This window comes from Tursiops truncatus, chromosome 17, assembly GCF_011762595.2.
Source record: "Tursiops truncatus isolate mTurTru1 chromosome 17, mTurTru1.mat.Y, whole genome shotgun sequence".
Classification (NCBI taxonomy): Eukaryota; Metazoa; Chordata; class Mammalia; order Artiodactyla; family Delphinidae; genus Tursiops; species Tursiops truncatus.
This window is the reverse complement of record NC_047050.1, coordinates 77939913-77956179: the sequence shown is the minus strand read 5'-3', so window position 1 is coordinate 77956179 and position 16267 is coordinate 77939913. Positions and strand designations below refer to the sequence as shown.

The 16267-nt window shown below is 60.4% G+C and overlaps 3 protein-coding genes across 20 annotated transcripts in view; 2 read left to right on the top strand and 1 right to left on the bottom strand.

The window, feature by feature from the left end:
* Nucleotides 1-9375, bottom strand: part of LOC101331368 (solute carrier family 52, riboflavin transporter, member 2) — a 33874-nt gene extending 24499 nt beyond the window's left edge. For 6 of the 13 annotated variants that reach the window (XM_073794296.1, XM_073794302.1, XM_073794300.1 and 3 more), the window contains exons 1-4: nucleotides 9223-9374; nucleotides 8357-8600; nucleotides 7376-8243; nucleotides 7148-7271 (exon numbers count right to left, since the gene is read on the bottom strand). In XM_073794296.1, coding sequence (XP_073650397.1) covers nucleotides 7148-7271; nucleotides 7376-8243; nucleotides 8357-8486 — 1122 coding nt within the window. In that variant the 5' untranslated portion in view covers nucleotides 8487-8600; nucleotides 9223-9374. Of the gene's footprint in view, nucleotides 1-6694; nucleotides 7040-7147; nucleotides 7272-7375; nucleotides 8244-8356; nucleotides 8601-8919; nucleotides 9203-9222 lie in introns of those variants that run through there. The other 7 variants (XM_073794305.1, XM_073794306.1, XM_073794307.1 and 4 more) reach the window with 5 other exon arrangements.
* A 38-nt stretch (nucleotides 9376-9413) lies between these two features.
* On the top strand, nucleotides 9414-12481 carry FBXL6 (F-box and leucine rich repeat protein 6). 6 transcript variants are annotated; one of them, XM_033842798.2, is made up of 9 exons: nucleotides 9414-9844; nucleotides 10120-10278; nucleotides 10443-10506; nucleotides 10803-10934; nucleotides 11010-11117; nucleotides 11205-11318; nucleotides 11386-11617; nucleotides 11706-11952; nucleotides 12245-12481. In XM_033842798.2, the coding sequence occupies exons 1-9, from the start codon at nucleotides 9444-9446 to the stop codon at nucleotides 12393-12395; spliced, it is 1608 nt and encodes a 535-aa protein (XP_033698689.1). In that variant the 5' UTR covers nucleotides 9414-9443; the 3' UTR covers nucleotides 12396-12481. The 6 variants fall into 6 exon arrangements, with proteins under 6 accessions (XP_033698689.1, XP_033698687.1, XP_073650422.1 ...); XM_033842796.2 differs by having other exon boundaries at nucleotides 11010-11318; XM_073794321.1 differs by having other exon boundaries at nucleotides 10803-11117; nucleotides 11422-11617.
* A 576-nt stretch (nucleotides 12482-13057) lies between these two features.
* TMEM249 (transmembrane protein 249) lies at nucleotides 13058-15122 on the top strand. Its single transcript, XM_073794259.1, has 6 exons — nucleotides 13058-13118; nucleotides 13390-13593; nucleotides 13847-13941; nucleotides 14057-14252; nucleotides 14458-14543; nucleotides 14822-15122. Exons 1-6 carry the CDS (start codon nucleotides 13058-13060, stop codon nucleotides 14969-14971), a joined length of 792 nt encoding a protein of 263 aa, XP_073650360.1. The 3' UTR covers nucleotides 14972-15122.
* The last annotated feature ends 1145 nt before the right edge of the window (nucleotides 15123-16267 follow it).

Below are 16267 nucleotides of genomic sequence, written 5' to 3'. Positions count from 1 at the left end.
AAAGATCCCACATGCCTCAACGAAGATCCCGCGTGCCGCAATTAAGATCCAACACAGCCAAAATAATAAAATCTAAAAACAAACAAAAAAGAGTTGGAACTTCCCTGGTGGCACGGTGGTTAAGAATCCACCTGCCAGTGCAGGGGACACGGGTTCGAGCCGCGGTCCAGGAAAATCCCACATGCCGCGGAGCAACTAAGCCCATGAGCCACAACTGTTGAGCCTCGTTCTAGAGGCCACGAGCCACAACTACTGAGCCCATGCGCCACAACTACTGAAGCCCGCGCACCCTAGAGCCCGCACCCCATAACTACTGAGCCCATGTGCCACAACCACTGAAGCCTGTGCCCTCCAGGGCCCATGTGCCGCAACTACTGAGTCCGCGTGCTGCAACTACTGAAGCCCATATGCCTAGAGCCCGTGCCCCACAACAAGAGGAGCCACCACAGTAAGCCCACGCACTGCAACGAAGAGTAGCCCCCACTCGCCGCAACTAGAGAAAGCCCGCACGCAGCAATGAAGACCCAACGCAGCCAAAAGAAAAAAAAAAAAAATCCATCCATGTTGTCACAAACGGCAAGATTTCATACTTTTCTATGGCTGAGTAATACTCCATTGTATATATGTAGCACATCTTCTTTATCCACTCATCTGCCGATAGGTTGTTTCCATATCTTGGCTATTGTAAATAATGCTGCAATAAACATAGGGGTGCATATATCTTTTCTATTTAGTGTTGTTTTCTTCAGACAAATACTCAGAAGTGAAATTGCTGGATCATATGGTGGCTCTGTTTTAATTTTTTGAGGAACCTCCACACTGTTTCCCATAGTGGCTGCACCAATCGACACTCCCAGCAACAGTGCACGAGGATTTGCTTTTCTCCACATCCTCGCCAACACTTGTTATTTGTTGCTTTTTGATGATGGCCATTCTGACAGGTGTGAGGTGATACCTCATTGTGGTTTTGATTTGCATTTCTCTTATAATTAATGATGTTGAGCATCTTTTCATGCACCTGCTGGCTGAATGTATGTCTTCTTTAGAAAAATGTCTATTTAGGTCTTCTACCCACTTTTTTAACTGGGTTGTTTGTTTTCCTGAGGTTGCATCATGAGTTCTCTGAATATTTTGGATATTAATCCCTTGTTGGATATAACCTTTGCACATATCTTCTTCCATTCAATAGGCTGCTTTTTCATTTTGTTGATAGTTTCTTTTACTATCAAGTAAAAGTGCAACAACTTTTTAGGTTGATGTAGTCCCATTTATTTATTTTTGCTTTTGTTTCTCTGGCCTGAGGAGACATAGCCAAAAAAAAAAAAAAAAAAAAAAGGCTAAGACTGATGACAAAGAGTGTGCAGCCAATGTCTTCTTCTAGGAGATTTATGGCTTCAGGTCTTACATGTAAGTCTTTAATCCATTTTAGTTTATTTTTGTGTGTGAGGTGTGAGGAAGTATATATCAGGTGTGAGGAAGTATATATATGGTGTGAGGAAGTAGTCCAGTTTCTTATGCATGTAGCTGTCCAGTTTTCCCAACACCATGTGTTGAAGAGGTTGTCTTTTCCCCTTTGTATATTCTCACCTCTTTTGTGGTAGATTAATTGACCATAAGTGTGTGGGTTTATTTCTGGGCTCCCTATTCTGTTCCACTGATCTATGTGTCTGTCTTGATTACTGCAGCTTTGTAGCCAATTTTATTCTTTTTAAAGATTGCTTTGGGGAACTGGCGGTCCAGTGGTTAGGACTCAGCGCTTTCACTGCCCAGGGCCCGGGTTCAATCCCTCGTTGGGGAACTAAGATCCCACAAACAGTGTGATCAAAAAAACAAAGGATTGTTTTGGCTACTCTGGGTCTCCTGCATCTTGTTATGAACATTAGGATCCGTTTGTTAGGTTTTTGCAAAAGGCCAGCTGGAATTTGATAGGCATCACTTGAATCTCTGGATCAGTGTGCAGAGTTCTGCCACATAAACACCCGAAGTCTTCTGATCCATGAATATTTACTCGCATCTTTAATTTTTTTCAACGGTTTTGTAGTTTTCATGTAAAAGACTTGCTTTTCTTTTGTTAAACTTATTTCTAAGTATTTTATTCTTTTGATGCTATTGTAAATGAAAAGTTTTTCTTAATTTCATTTTCAGATTTTTTGCTTCTAGTATATAAAGATACAACTGATTTTGGTATATCTATGCTGTAATCTGCAAAATTTGGTTGAATTTGTTTTCTTAGTCCTAATAGTTTTTTTGTGGATTCCTTATGAGTTTCTTTCTTTCCTTTTTAAAAATATTTATTTATTTATTTGGTTGTGCTGGGTCTTAGTTGAGGCAATCAGGCTCCTTAGTTGTGGCATGTGAGCTCCTTAGTTGTGGCATACAAACTCTTAGTTGTGGCGTGCATGTGGGATCTCTTTCCTTGACCAGGGATCGAACCTGGGTCCCCTGCACTGGGAGTGCAGAGTCTTAACCACTGCGCCACTGGGGAAGTCCCTCCTTATGAGTTTCTAAACATAGAATTGTGTCATCTGAGGGACTTCCCCTGTGGTTCAGTGCCTAAGACTCTGCCCTCCCAATGCAGGGGGCCCAGGTTCGATCCCTGGTCAGGGAACTAGATACCACGTGCCGCAACTAAGAGTTCACGTGCCACAACTAAGACCCGGCGCAGCCAAATAAATAAATAAATATTAAAAAAAAAAAAAGAAAATCAGTTTAAAAAAATCACATCATCTGAGAATAGAGATAGTTTTACCTCTTTTCCAATCTGGATGCCTTTTCTTTCTTTTTCCTGCCTAACTACCCTTGCCAGGACCTGCAGTGCAATAGAGAGCAGACACCTTCGTTTGTGGATCTGCCTGCTTTTCCTCTCTGGATGTTCAAGCCCACGTGCTAACTGGCCCTGGAGCCCGAGCACCCTGGCCTCAGCAACTCTTCGCATCCCTCTGGCTTAAGTCAGCGTGGGGGTGGGGTAGGGGGGGCATGGGCAGCATGGACACCTGCAGCGGGGGGCGGGGCGCTGGGGAGCTGCCTTCCCCACGACTTGCCTTTAGAGGATTGGCGCCCTGGTCTCCCCGGCCACAACATGTACCCGCTCAGCACTCTCAGAGGGTGTTGTCCACAGAATGTTTTGCAAAGGGAGTATCAAGGGCTGGCTCGGGGTATCAACGAGGGATCAGGTAGGGAATCTTTTGCAATCTGCGTTCTAAAGTGCTCGGCTTTCCTGCCTCTCTTGCAAAACGAGGGGGAATTTCCAGGCTGCTTTGCCACTTGCCTTTCATTTAGCTCATACAGTTACGCAGACAGAAACCTCCTCCCGGGGGATCCTGCCGAGGAAGGTCCTGCCTTCTCCCCCACGGGCCTGGCTTGAGGTGTTCTCAGAGGGTCGGACGTCCAGGAGACTCTTCTACGCAGGTTGGAAGTGGGTCAGGGAAGCACCCTGGTCAGGAGCTGGAGTGGCGGCCTGGGAGATGGAAGGGTCATGGGGAGTACAACAGGGAGCGTCTCCAAGAGAATGACCGACTCTCCCCCAGGCAAGGAAAGATTAACCAGTGCTGTGCGTGCAAAGTCTGAACAGTCCTAAATGCTTCAGAGAGGAGACGAAAGAGGATTTCACAACTCCTGCAGCTGTGACAGACAAGAACCAACTCAACTTAAGCAAGAAATTGTGGGCCCACATAACTTGCAAGTCCAAGGGGCTTAGTTTCGGGTACAGCTGGATCCAGGAGATCCCAGAATGCTCTCGGAATTCTGCCTCTCTCCACCCTTCGCTCTGCTTGCCCTGGGACGCCTTCACTCTCTGGTGTGCACCCTGAGTAGTCTGGGTGTTTTTTATAGCTCTTGGGATGACTGACACCCCGAGGCAAATCTCTGTTAGCGCCCGACTTGCTCCCCAGGCCCAGGGCTCCCAGTTCAATCACCATGGGCAGGAGGATGGGCACCACAGCTGGATTAGCTGGGCACCCACCCAGCCAAAGGGGGGAAGGCAGGGGCCTGTGACTGACAGCCCCTGGAAGGTGCAGTGGAGAGCATGTGGCCCCACTGAGGTGGGCAGCACCCCAGGCCAGTGTGGGCCCGGTCCGAGTGGCCGACTCTGGAGTTGCTGATAACTGCACCCACTCCCTCACCAGAGGCCCAGTCACTCCCACACTCCCATCCTCTGGCCCCATTCCCCACAGAAGCGAGGAGGTCCCTTTGAATCCATGGAGGGGAGGGAGCCCCTGAAAGGACTCACCCCTTGTCCCCGAGTCAGGCAGTGGGGCTCTGAACAGGCGCAGATGAGGGGCGTGACCATCCCCTCACCCAGGTGTTGTCACACTCATGCCCGCGTCGGAACCCACACCTGCCTAGGGACCCCGGTGGGCTGGCGAAGCCGGTACTGAAGGAAGGTGAAGGCCCCACCTCTGCTTGCTCAACCAGAGCCGGGTGGGCCTCGCCCCTGTCTTGGGGGAGGGGCTGCTGCGCGTGGCAGGGCACACCCTGGCTGGCTCTTCTCTGGTTTCGAGAGAACCTGAGCCACAGACCGCAGAGGGCCCGTGGCTCAGCTCTGTTCTCACACAGGGGACACCACCTCCCTTCTGGGGTCTCCTTCTAGTTCCTCACCGCCCCGGGCCTGAGAGACCCTTTGGGCAGGGCTGTGAGCGTGAGTGGCTGGCCACCTGCTGTCCAGCTGGAGGCGTGGGTGCCCGGATAGGGCCCTGGGGGGACGCTCAGGTCTGAGCGGCTGGTGTGGCTGGCCGCCCTGCTTCCCAGCCACTGGCCTCGTGCCCGGATGCCGTGAGCGGGAAGGGCGTGCCGCGCGGCCCTCTAGGACTTGACCCCAGGCGTCTTCCTCCCCTGGTTGTTTGGGCTCCTGCCTTGTTCCCTTCGGGTAGCTGACCGGACGCCCTGGAGACGCCAAAGGGCAGGGGCTCCTTCAAGCCACCCCTGCAGTCCTGGCCTCCGGGGCTCAAGGCCAGCCCCCCTCGGGAGACCGTGCCTTGCTTCCCGGGGCCCTCACGCCTGGCACACGTGGCGCAGACACACACGCCGGCGGGGAGGCTGCACACATGCCCAACGTGAGGGAAGGCAGGAACTGGGGGAAGGCTCCACCAGCCTCCGGCCCCAGGGTGGGCAGGGGAGGGGGGAGGGGCAGCGTCAGAGGCCAGGGGAGGGCACGCGGAGGCCCGGGGCCTCACCACCCCCGTCACACCCTCGGCCTCCTCCCTCCCACTCTCCAGAGGTGGCTTCCACAGCTCACACTCGCCTGCCAGCGCCCCCCTCCCCAGCCCTATCAGGTCAGGGGGCTGGGTGGTTAGCGCCCTGGAGGGCGGTGGCCTTCTGCCCTAAGGGCTGGGCTGTGTCTGGGCCAGCTGGGAGCCTGGTCCTACCACATGCCTGATGGGGGGGGGGCGGTCAAGGCCTGGGGATCTTTCCCTCCCGCCAGGAAGTCCCTCAGCTCAGCCGGTCCTGCCAAGGCCGGGAAGGAAGCCCCTGAGAAGCCTCCGCGCAGCCCAAGTCAAGGACAGGCGGCTTCAGCAGCTTAGAAACGGCATCCGGAGAGGGCTGGCCAGCAGGGCAGGAGCCGCTCCCCCGGAGCCCACGCCCGGCCCCTGGCAGCTGCAGGGCCCCTTGTCTGTGAGAATGGGCGCTCAGTACCACGCCAGTCACGCTGGCTCGCGGCTCAGGTGTCCTGCCCCCCGGGAGCCTGTGTTCCCCCCCAGGCCTCTGCTCCCCACCTGCCCAGGAGGCGGCAGAAGCCCAGGCCCCGGCCCTGCGGCAGCCCCGCCTGAATCCCCTCAGATCGTCCCGGCCCTCCTGGCTCGGGGCGCACTCCAGTCCCCACCAGTCCTGTGTGTGGGAGCCCCCGGTGCAGGACAGCCTGTGTTTGGTGCTGAGCTCCCTGCAGACACCAACAAGCAAAGGCCTGGACTGCTGTCCCAGGGTGGGGACAGAGCGTGGGCTGCTCAGAGCCAGGGCCATCTGCCAGCAGCCCAGGGAGAAGGCAGCCACTGTCGCGTCTGTGTGAATAAAGGGTTTGGGGCCTTTGCAGGTTTGATCACAGGAGCTACAAACGAGGCTGGTGGTTTGGGGGAGGGGACCACGTCCTTGGGCAGAAGAATCCCAAGATCGGCTGGACCCTCACACCTTGGTCTCTTCTAAGTCCCACTCGCTGAGCCCTTTCTGTGCCAGGACCTGGCAACAAGCCCCGGGCACAAATTCCCCAGTAGGATCCTCCCATAAAGCAGCGGGTAAGTGGGCCACACCCAGGCCACAAAGGCAGCGACTACGAGGCAGCCCATGCGGCCTGACCCTCGTGCCTGGCTGGCTCGGCCCACCAGACAGCCTCTGACTGCCGTAGCCTGTGTGGGTCCTTGGCCTACACTCCAGGCCCTGGGGGCTGGCCTTCACCCTCCCTCTGGGCAGTTCTCTATGTGTATCTGTGTTTAGGAGGAGGTTCTATGACCTCCAGGACCTATGAGTGCCCCAGGGAGTGGGACAGGCCCCTGTTGAACAGGTCAGGCTACTGCTCTAGCTCAGGGGAGGTCTATCTACACAGCAAGAGTTGTTCCTAGGGTTAGCTCCAACTCATGAAATGAACACACTTTATTGTACAAATTCCACACACGTCCTGGGCCTGGGCCAAATCCACATCCCCAGCTGGGCCCTGGCTCCGAGCCTGCTCTGTGGTCCCAACCCTGGCCTGCAGTGCCAGGTTCTCCCGTGGAGTACGCAGGCATCCGTGAGCAGGCTGCTTGTAGGGTGGGCCTCCCTGGGCTGTGGGCACGCAGGCACTGTGGCAACCCCAACCTGAAGACAAGTGGAGTGGAGCGGAGTCCCCACCTGCTCAGGCTTAGGGGCCACAAGGGTCCACACAGTCCTTCCCGCTGCGGAACACATGGTAGATGCTGGTGGGAGGGAACATGGCCACGGCGCCGAGCAGAGAGCCCACCTGGATGGCCACGCCAGCTGCCAGCAACGACTGCTGGCCCCCCCCATGCAGCAGGGAGCTGGAAGCCACCTTCACGTATGAGAACACGCCGAGACACAGAACCCACGACACCACCTGGGAAGGTGGACACAGTAGCAGGCTGAGCGTGAGATGCCCCTGCTCTAGGGTGAACCCCCTCCCTACTGCCACCCTCTTTGCTTCACTGTGCCCCAACATACTTACCACAAGGACCACGCCTGCAGAGGTGCCCACCAGAGGTGGGCAGGGGCTCAGGATTGCCAGCGCCATCAGGTAGGCCCCAAAGAGCATGCCCAGCAGGGAGAGACTGCCCAGCCCTGCCAGGGACCTGCCAGGAGTGAGCAAAAACTCAGGGCTCAGGCCCAGGCTCTGAGCCAGGCCCAGGCTCTCACCCCTAAGTCCCACCCTGAGTGGCCTGGGCTGCCCGTATACCTGCATAGAATACCCATGGCCAGGAAGCAGGCGAGGGGGTTGGCGGCACTGCCCAGCACCACAGCCAAGTGGTAGGCTGGGCGCCCATAGGGCAAGCAGGAATAGCTCTGCACAGCAGGCAACACGCCATTGGTCAGAGCGTTGGTGACGGCCAGCAGGCCCAGCAGGCAGACACTACGGGTGGAGAGCAGCCGATGGGCCGCAGGTTCTGGGCTGCAGGTGGTGCCTGCCGCCTTGCTGGGAGACTCCTGCAGGGGTGAGGCCTCTTCCTCTTCCTCCACTCCAGGGGCTCCCGCCTGCAGGCCAGGCCCTGGGCCTCCTGTGGGTACAGGCGGTGGTGATGGCAACAGCACCAGGAGACCCTGAAAGGCGGCAGCTGAAACGACTAATAGGGCGGACAATACCCCAAAAAAAGTGCTGGCAGGAAAACGCTCTGGGAAGTCAATGGGGGGCCCAGGAGTGCCATTGGTGGGGGTTGGTGGGCACTCGAGGCGACCCACACCCTGCACTAGGGCCAGCACACAGGGCAGCAGGGCGCTGAGGCCCTGACCCAGGAAGAAGGACCGCAGGAAGGAAGGCGGCAAGCGGCTCAGGAAGGGCAGGAACGTGACATTCGAAGCACAACAGGCCAGCGCCAGCACGAAGGAGAGAGTCAGGAAGGCCACTGAGTACTCCTGCCCCGCCACTGCTGCCACGTGGGGCCACAGGGGGGCCAGCAGGGCCGTGCCCACCACACTCAGCGCCTGCACCACTTGGATGGGGGCCCTCTCGCCCTTGCCCGGGGCCAGCCGCCTCCACAGGGTCACCACCAGCAGACCCAGGTTCCCCAGTGCCACAAGCACAGAGAGGTAGGAGGGGAGACTCCAACCTGCAAGGAAAAAAAGGAGGAAGCCGTGTCAGGGGCAGGATGCGCAGGTCCAGAGAGCAGCTGCAACCCACCTCCCCCGCACGCAGCCTCGCCCCCTGCCCACATGAACTCACCCTCCGGGAGGTCTTTCACCACCACAGGCAGCTCCACCCAGATCCCGTTGAGGGCAGCCCATGAGCCCATGCCAAAGAGGGCTACCAGCACGTGGGTCAGCACCAGACGGCCCAGCGGGGGTGCTGCCATTTAGCCCAAGGCCGGAGCCTTCAGGACAGGGCAGAGGTCACAGGCAGCTCTTCTTTCCCCACGTAGGTCCACAAAAGACCTTCGGCTCCTCCGGGAACTGAAGACTTCGTCTAGCTTGAAAAAAAGTAACATGCATGCAAAATCACAAGGGAAAGACACAGAACCGTTGTCAGGAAAGGACCAGACGGCCAAGACCAGGGAAACTGGGGGGATGCCGGGGGTGGGGGATGGGGAGGAGAAGGGACAAAGCACACCGGCAGCCTGTGTCGGGGTCACGACACAGCAAAGGCCGGCGCCAGGCAGGGAAGCAAGAAGGCGCCGAAGCCCAGGAGAGTATGATGAAAGAGGGAGATGATCTTCGGGTGTGAGCTACCGAGACCGCCAAAGCACTACCCCGCACGGATACGGGACAAGGACTCCGGGACAGGTCTACCTCTCAGGCGCCAAGCACACCTCTACGGCTTCTGCGAGACCCCGGACAGCCGGAGCCAAGTCGGGGCTGGGGATGTGGCCACGGCGGGCACCGCCCCTCGCTGCACCACGGGGGCGGCGGAGAGCCGACCGGTGCGCTGGGGTGCCTGAGCCTCCCGGTCCTGAACGAGCGCGCTCCCTGACCCGGCGACCGGCCGTCCCGCCACACTTCGAGGGCGCCGCCTCCGGCCCAGGGTCGAGGACCCAGCACAGAACGGGTGGGGCCGGAAAATGCAGCCGAGCGGGAGCGAGGACTCCAACTCACCCGCCGGGACTCGCAGAAACCACCCGCCGGCGCGTCCCAGCGCCCGATATCCCGCTCCGGAAATCGAGTGGGGAGTCCAGGGGCAGGGGCGGGTAGGGCCAGCCCGGGGCCCTGACCCCGCCCCGCGAGGCAAGCCTCGCCTCCGCCGGCCACACCCCTTCCGCCGCAGGCTCCGCCTCTTCCGCTCCCCCTGGGCGGAACTCGGAACGCAGCGAGTGGCTATGGCTCCGGGTGTGGCCCGGCGGGCCCGGCAAAGGGTCCGGATCTTGCCGCTGGCCGGGGCGCGGAGCCGCTCGGCGGAGGACTGGTGGTGGGATCGGCTGGCCCCGAGCGGCTCCGGTTACCACCTGCTGCAGTCGGACAGCATGCTGCTGGTGTTGCCAGGTCCGGGGCCCGCCCGCCGCCGCGCTCAGAGGCGCGCCGCCCGCCGTGCTCAGCTGCTGCGGCTCCACGGGGCCCGCGCCGCTGAGGCCAAGGCCAAGCCCAGGACCGCACCCGCACCCGCGCCCGCACCGCAGCAGGAGCCCGACCCGGGCTGGGGCGACCGCATTCCCTTGGAAATCCTGCTGCAGATTTTCGGGCTGCTGGTGGCGGCGGATGGGCCTATACCCTTCCTTGGCAGGTACCCCAGGACCATCGCGCACAGCGCCGGGTCTCAGGCTGACCTCTTAGGCACTCAGCGGGTGGCTGAGCGCCCACACACGCGTCTCAGAGAGCGCAGTCTCTCAGGGCGTCCAGCTGGAATCCCAGGGGCACGACCTTGAACTGAGGGGTCCGCAGCGTTGTGAGAGTTGGCGGGGGGCAGGTCCCTCCTCTTAGAAAACCCCATAGCGACAGCCATTGAGGGCGAGCATCGACCACAAAAGGCCCGGCCCCTCAGGAGAGATTTTCTCCCAGGGCTGCACGCGTGTGCCGCCGCTGGCACGAGGCCGCCTCCCAGCCAGCGCTCTGGCACACCCTCACCCTGTCACCCCCGCTGGTTGGCCGCCCCGCCAAGAGTGGGACCAAGACTGAGAAGAAGCTTCTTACATCCCTGGAGTGGCTTATGCCCAGTCGGTGAGCAGTTCCATCTTTTCCTTATCCCCTCATTCCGCTTGTGTGTTGTGTGAATGCCCCAGGCCCCCTCCTGCCTCCCTGCACGAAGGTGATGGGTGGGGAGAAGGCTGGCAGAAGGGGCAGCATGGGAACACTGTGCAGCTCTGCCTCTGCTGTCGGCCCAGGTTCTCACAGCTCCAGAGGCTGACTCTCATCCACTGGAAGTCTCAGGTACACCCTGTGTTGAAGGTGAGAGCTCGAGGCTGCCCTGCACGCCAGCCATGACACTCTGGGGTTACCCACCAGGGAGTGGGTCAGGTACCGTGGGGCCCAACGATGCCCCACGAAGATGCCTGCTTGGTTCTCCTTTCCTGGAGTGTCTTCCAGCAGGGAGGTGTGAGAGGTGGGAGCACCCAGGTAGGCCTGGCATGGCCAGAAAGGAGACCATTGCTGAGGCAGTAAAGTGCGGTTGGCGTCAGCCATTGGTCCGTTTCCCTTGTGGACCACAGCCTGCCCTCCCCCAACCGGCCCTCTGTTTTCCACAGCTGGTTAGCGAGTCCTGTCCCCGGCTCACCTTCCTCAAGCTTTCCGATTGCCACGGTGTGACCCCTGACACTCTGATCATGCTAGCCAAAGCCTGCCCCCAGCTCCACAGCCTGGACATACAGCATTCCATGGTGAGCCCAGGAGTCCCCAGGGGCCCCAAGGAAGCCTGGCCTGCGTTGACCGGTACCTCTGTGCTGGGTCTCCAGGTGGAGTCCACGGCTGTGGTAAGCTTCTTGGAGGAGGCGGGGCCCCGAATGCGGAAGCTGTGGCTGACCTACAGCTCCCAGACGACAGCTATCTTGGGTGCACTGTTGGTATGTTGGTCACGGGCAGGAGCAGAGCTGGGTGCTGAGCCAGGGACTGCCAGGCCTCCGACCCTGTGTTCTCCCCCACCTCTACAGGGCAGCTGCTGCCCACAGCTCCAGCTCCTGGAGGTGAGCACAGGCCTCAACCACAACAGCACTCCCCTCCAGCTGCCTGTCGAGGCCCTGCAGAAAGGCTGCCCTCAGCTGCAGGTACCTGCCGCCCCACCCCTTCCACCTGTCGCCCCCTCCCCACCTACAGCCTGGGCCTCGCTCCCAGGTGTTGCGGCTGCTGAACCTCATGTGGCTTCCCAAGCCTTCCGGGCGAGCGACGCCTCCTGGCCCAGGCTTCCCCAGCCTTGAGGAGCTCTGCCTTGCCAGCTCCACCTGCAACTTTGTGAGCAACGAGGTCCTGGACCGCCTGCTCCACGGCTCCCCTCACCTGCGCTTGCTGGATCTCCGCGGCTGTGCTCGAATCACACCTGCTGGCCTGCATGACCTTCCATGTCAGGGTCAGCACTCCCCGGGTGGTGGCTGGGCAGGTGGGATGTGGGGATTCTTGCCCACCCCGCAGCTCATGCCCATTCCTCTCACCTCCAGGGCTGGAGCAACTTCACCTGGGCCTGTATGGCATGTCAGACCGGCTGACTCTAGCCAAGGAGGGCAGCCTTCTGTTAACTCAGAAGTGGTGTCACACTCTGCAGGAGCTGGACTTGAGTGGCCAGGGCTTCAGTGAGAGGGACCTGGAGCAGGCCTTAGCTGCCTTCTCAGGCGCCCCCGGGGGCTCGCACCTGGCACTGTGCTCCCTCAACCTCCGGGGCACCCGGGTCACAGCAAGCACAGTCAGGTCAGCATCCCCACCCCCGCCAGTTCCTTGGAGCCAGTATGGCTTGATCCCCTGTCCTGCCTGGCTCGCCAGCTCCAGGGCTCTGAAAAGGGAGCCCATCCTGGCCCAGCCCCTGCTTGGGGTTGGCCTTAGGGACACCAAGGGTACTGGGCTTGGGCCTTTGGGCTGTAGGTGGCAGAGCCAGCCGCGGTGCAAGGGTAGAGAGGGCTCCTTAGACTGGCTCAGCCATGCTGTGCCTGGGTCTTCTTGGGGCCAGTGGCTCAACCTCCCATGGCCTGCACTGCTCCCACAGCGCTGTGATCAGCAACTGCCCGGGTCTGCTGTACCTCAACCTGGAGTCCTGCCGCTGCCTTCCCCGGGGCCTGAAGCGGGCCTACCGGGGCGCAGAGGAAGTCCAGTGGTGCCTGCGGCAGCTGCTCACCAGCCTGGCCCCTCCCAGCTAGGCAGCTCCAGCCAGCCAGCCCTGCCCTGCCCCCTTTCCCAGTTTTGAATGTGTGAGCGTTTTGTTACAATAAAACATTTTTAGGAACTCATGTGTGGTCTTTGGGATCCCAGTGAGCGGCTAGGGGTTGTCCCTGAGGGAACTACTGGGGGCAACAGCTGGCCCAGAACCTGTGTGTTGCGGCGTTGGGGCAGCCCCCCAGGGCTCCTGAGTCAGCCTGTGGCCGGGCCTTGCCTGCTCAATCCTGGGCTCAAATCTTGGACTGAGTGTGAGTGAGTGAGTGTGTGTGTGTGTGTGTGTGTGTGTGCTTTCCACCCTCAGGGACACTAAGGTGAGCTGTCTGTGTGTGTATATGAGGCTCCTGGGCTCAAATCTTGGACTGAGTGTGTGTGTGCGTGCGTGTCTGCTTTCCACCCTCAGGGACACTAAGGTGAGCTGTCTGTGTTTGTATATGAGGCTCCTGGGCTCAAATCTTGGACTGAGTGTGTGTGTGCGTGCGTGTCTGTGCTTTCCACCCTCAGGGACACTAAGGTGAGCTGTCTGTGTTTGTATATGAGGTTCTGACCCGGGCAGAGGCGGCAGTGGGGAAGGGGAGGCCATGCTCAGCCACGGGGCTCGTGGTGGGGCCCCTGCCTACAGATTCCTCTCCAGCTCAGGCCTGGGATGTCCCACTACCCCACCCTTCAGGTGAGGACTGTGAACCAGGCTGTACAGGGGGCCTCCGGTGGGGTGGGGCCTAGCGGGGGAAGTGCACGCCCACCGCAGGGCCGGGCCGGGCGACTCCCTGGAGACGGGAAGATCAACAGGACGGCCCTAATAGAACCGCCGCCCAGAGCTTCTAGAAGCCGGCGCAGCCCAGAGCTTCTAGAAGCCGGCGTCGCCCAGCCTAGACCGCCACTCGGTGTCGCTCCCCTGCCTTCGCCTGAGAACTGCTTTTTCCTGGACCGCAACCCTGAAGGCTTTATTCTCCCAGGTATGAGTGTGGCTGTGAGCAGTGGGCAGTGGCAACAGACAAGCCGCACAGCTGACAGTCTGTACCCCGACCCAGGCCCCCAAGGGCCGGTTCAGCGGCCTGCCTACGACCGCCGGCAGCAAGCCCTTTCAGCTCTGGGCCCAAGGACTCTTCTGCACCGAGCGCAACCTGGCCAAGCGCCTCAAGAACAACAGTTTCTACCCGTTCACGCAGCAGCAGCCCAACGGTGAGGGCGACACTCAGTTGCCAGGGGACCAGAACCCGGCGGAGCGGCGACGCGGGGCGGGGACTGGAATCTGAACGGGGCGGGGCCGGGCCGGCTGCGGCCTTCGCGGGCGCTGGAACTGCAGGCTGGACCCCGACAGCGGCCCCGGGCCCTGCGGCCGGCGGGCAGTTCCGGGTCCAAGCCCTGGCACTTCCACCTCGGGCTGCGAGCAGGGTCCCGGTATCCTCACGCGCCTCTGCCGCGCCGCCCCCAGTCTTCGTGCTCGAGTACTACCTGGACACGCTGTGGAAGGGGACGCTGCTCTTCATCGTCTGCTTCTTCCTCGTCAGCTTCGGGCTTGTGAGCGAGGTCTGAGCTCCTGGGCCCGCCCCCCACGGCCTTCCTACCCTGGGGGCCGGACCCCCACTCGGTGCCCCGCCCCCGGGTCCCGCGGCGGCTCAGAAAGTCCCCGCGGCGCCCACAGGTGCAGAAGCAGAAGACTTGGGGCTTCCCTGCCTACGGCGTGGGCGTGGGCCTGTGGCTCATGATCTCGTCGCTGCCGCGGCGCCGCCTGGTGCTGAACCACGTGCGCGGCGTGTACCACTTCTCCATCCAGGGCCGCACCGTGTGTCAGGCCCCCATGCACCTGGTCTACGTGCGCATGGCGCTCAGCTCCGATGGTGACGCACGGGGCGGGCCGCGGACTGGGGGATGGCGTCCAGGGGAAGGGGAAGCCACGTGGAGTGGGGAGGAGCAGACAACTGGCCCATGCCCCCGCCCCCGGAGCCCCCGCCCCCGGAGCCCCCGCCCCCGGAGCCCCCGCCCCCGGAGCCCCCGCCCCCGGCTCTACAGGGACCTGGGGCTGAGCGGCTTGCCCCTTGCCAGCCTACGGAAGGTGCTTCTTCCAGCTGGTTCTGTGCGGCCACAAGCTGGAGCCGCTGGTGCTGGTGCAGCTGTCGGAGCGCTACGAGGTGGGTCCCTCCCAGCCCGCCACGGAGTCCCAGACACGCTCCCTTCCCCTCCTTGGTTCAACATGACGCCAGCCGCTGTTTAGGGTCTTAAGATAGGGCCATTTCGCAGGTGGAGAGTGCATACAACGGGGACCTGGCCCAGGCCTTCGAGCTGGGAGCCAGCGGAGAGGGCGCCGGGGCTGACGGGCAGGGCTGGAGGTGCGGTCTGGCCAAGGGGAGGGGACGCCTCCGGCGCAGCTCTTGTTCAGGCAAGAGCTGACCGCCACCCGCTCGCACAGCAAATGGAATACCTCGGCCGTCATATTGCCCGGAAGCTCAACATTAACTACTTCGACTGCTTGGCCACGTCGTACCGGCACGTGGTCCGCCACTGGCCGCCGGGGGCCACCTTCAGCCCGGGCATCCTGCTGCACCAGAACGGTGCCTAGGACAAGCGGAACTCTCACAAGTCAGCCCAGGACTTGTGATGCTGCCAGCTGGCGCCCACCCCTCCCCCACCCCGGGACTACATTCTCCCTTCCCCTCCAGTCTCCCGCCTCCACCTGACCACTGGCCTTCTTCTCAATAAAGCGACCTCCTGCTCCAAGCCTGCTCATTTCCTCCGTGCGGTGGGGGCTGCCGCCCCAGGGCCCTCCCGTGGTGCACACCTCGCAGGGCCTCAGGGAGCCTTTCAGGGAGCAACCCCGGAGTTTGGGTTGGAAGATGGGGGTCGCAGTGGGACTGAGGGTGACAAGTAGCCAGGCCTCTAGAACACGTGTGGGACACACTGCCTCTCTCGGTCAGTAGCAGTGAACTGGTCCTTCCAGGCTTTGGAAGTGCTGACCAATGAGCAGAATCCAGGAGTCAGAATCTGATCTGTCCAGTCTGGGTCAGGTGCTGTTCTAGTCCAGTCAGCAATGGGATGGGGGCACCGCTGAAGGTCCAGCACTGTGCCTAGGGGTGGATCCTGCACTGGACACTAGTGGAGTTTCCCCTGCGGAGCTCTAGGCCAGAGCTCAAGGCCTGCTGGGGAGTAGACCCACCATATCCCTGGAGCGTGCTCCTGCCTGCCTGCTGGAACCCCAGTCCCATGTTCCCTGTCCAGCGGGTGTTCTTGCCTCCTGGGTGCTGGAAGCTGCTGTGGGAGCGGAGAAGGCACCTGGGTCTTCCTGTCAGCATTTTTTCTCAGGGCCATGCTCACGACCCAGGTCTTTGTGCATTGTATCAGCTGAGTGTCCCTGGAACCAGAACCAGCTGCATAATTTGCAGGGCCCCATGCAAACTGAAAATGCAGAGGTCCTTGTTAAAAAGTTATTAAGAATTTCCAGATGGCAGCACAAGAGCATTAAACCAAGTGCACCCGTTAGTGCTGGGGGCTTACCTGCCCACCAGCCAGCAGGCTGAACAGCCAGGTGTGTAGGCATCCAGCCCCACCCACCAGCAGGTTGGCACCAGACCTGGGATCCCCTGTGCCCACAGCCAGCCCCACCCACCAGTGAGCCTGCACCCTCTGCATGAGGCAAGGTCTGGCAGCCAACTGGTCCAGGGGCCAGCCCCATCTACCAGTGTGCCCACAGTAGCAGGCCTTGCCACAACAGAAGGGCCCTTGCAGCCCACACAGAGGGCAGCCCTAGAGCATACAGCTCTGGTGACCAGAGGGGAGTGTGCTGCTGGGTGGGTCGCATAGGACATCTCCAACATAAGCCACTTTTCCAAGATCAGGAAACATAACTGACCTACCTAAT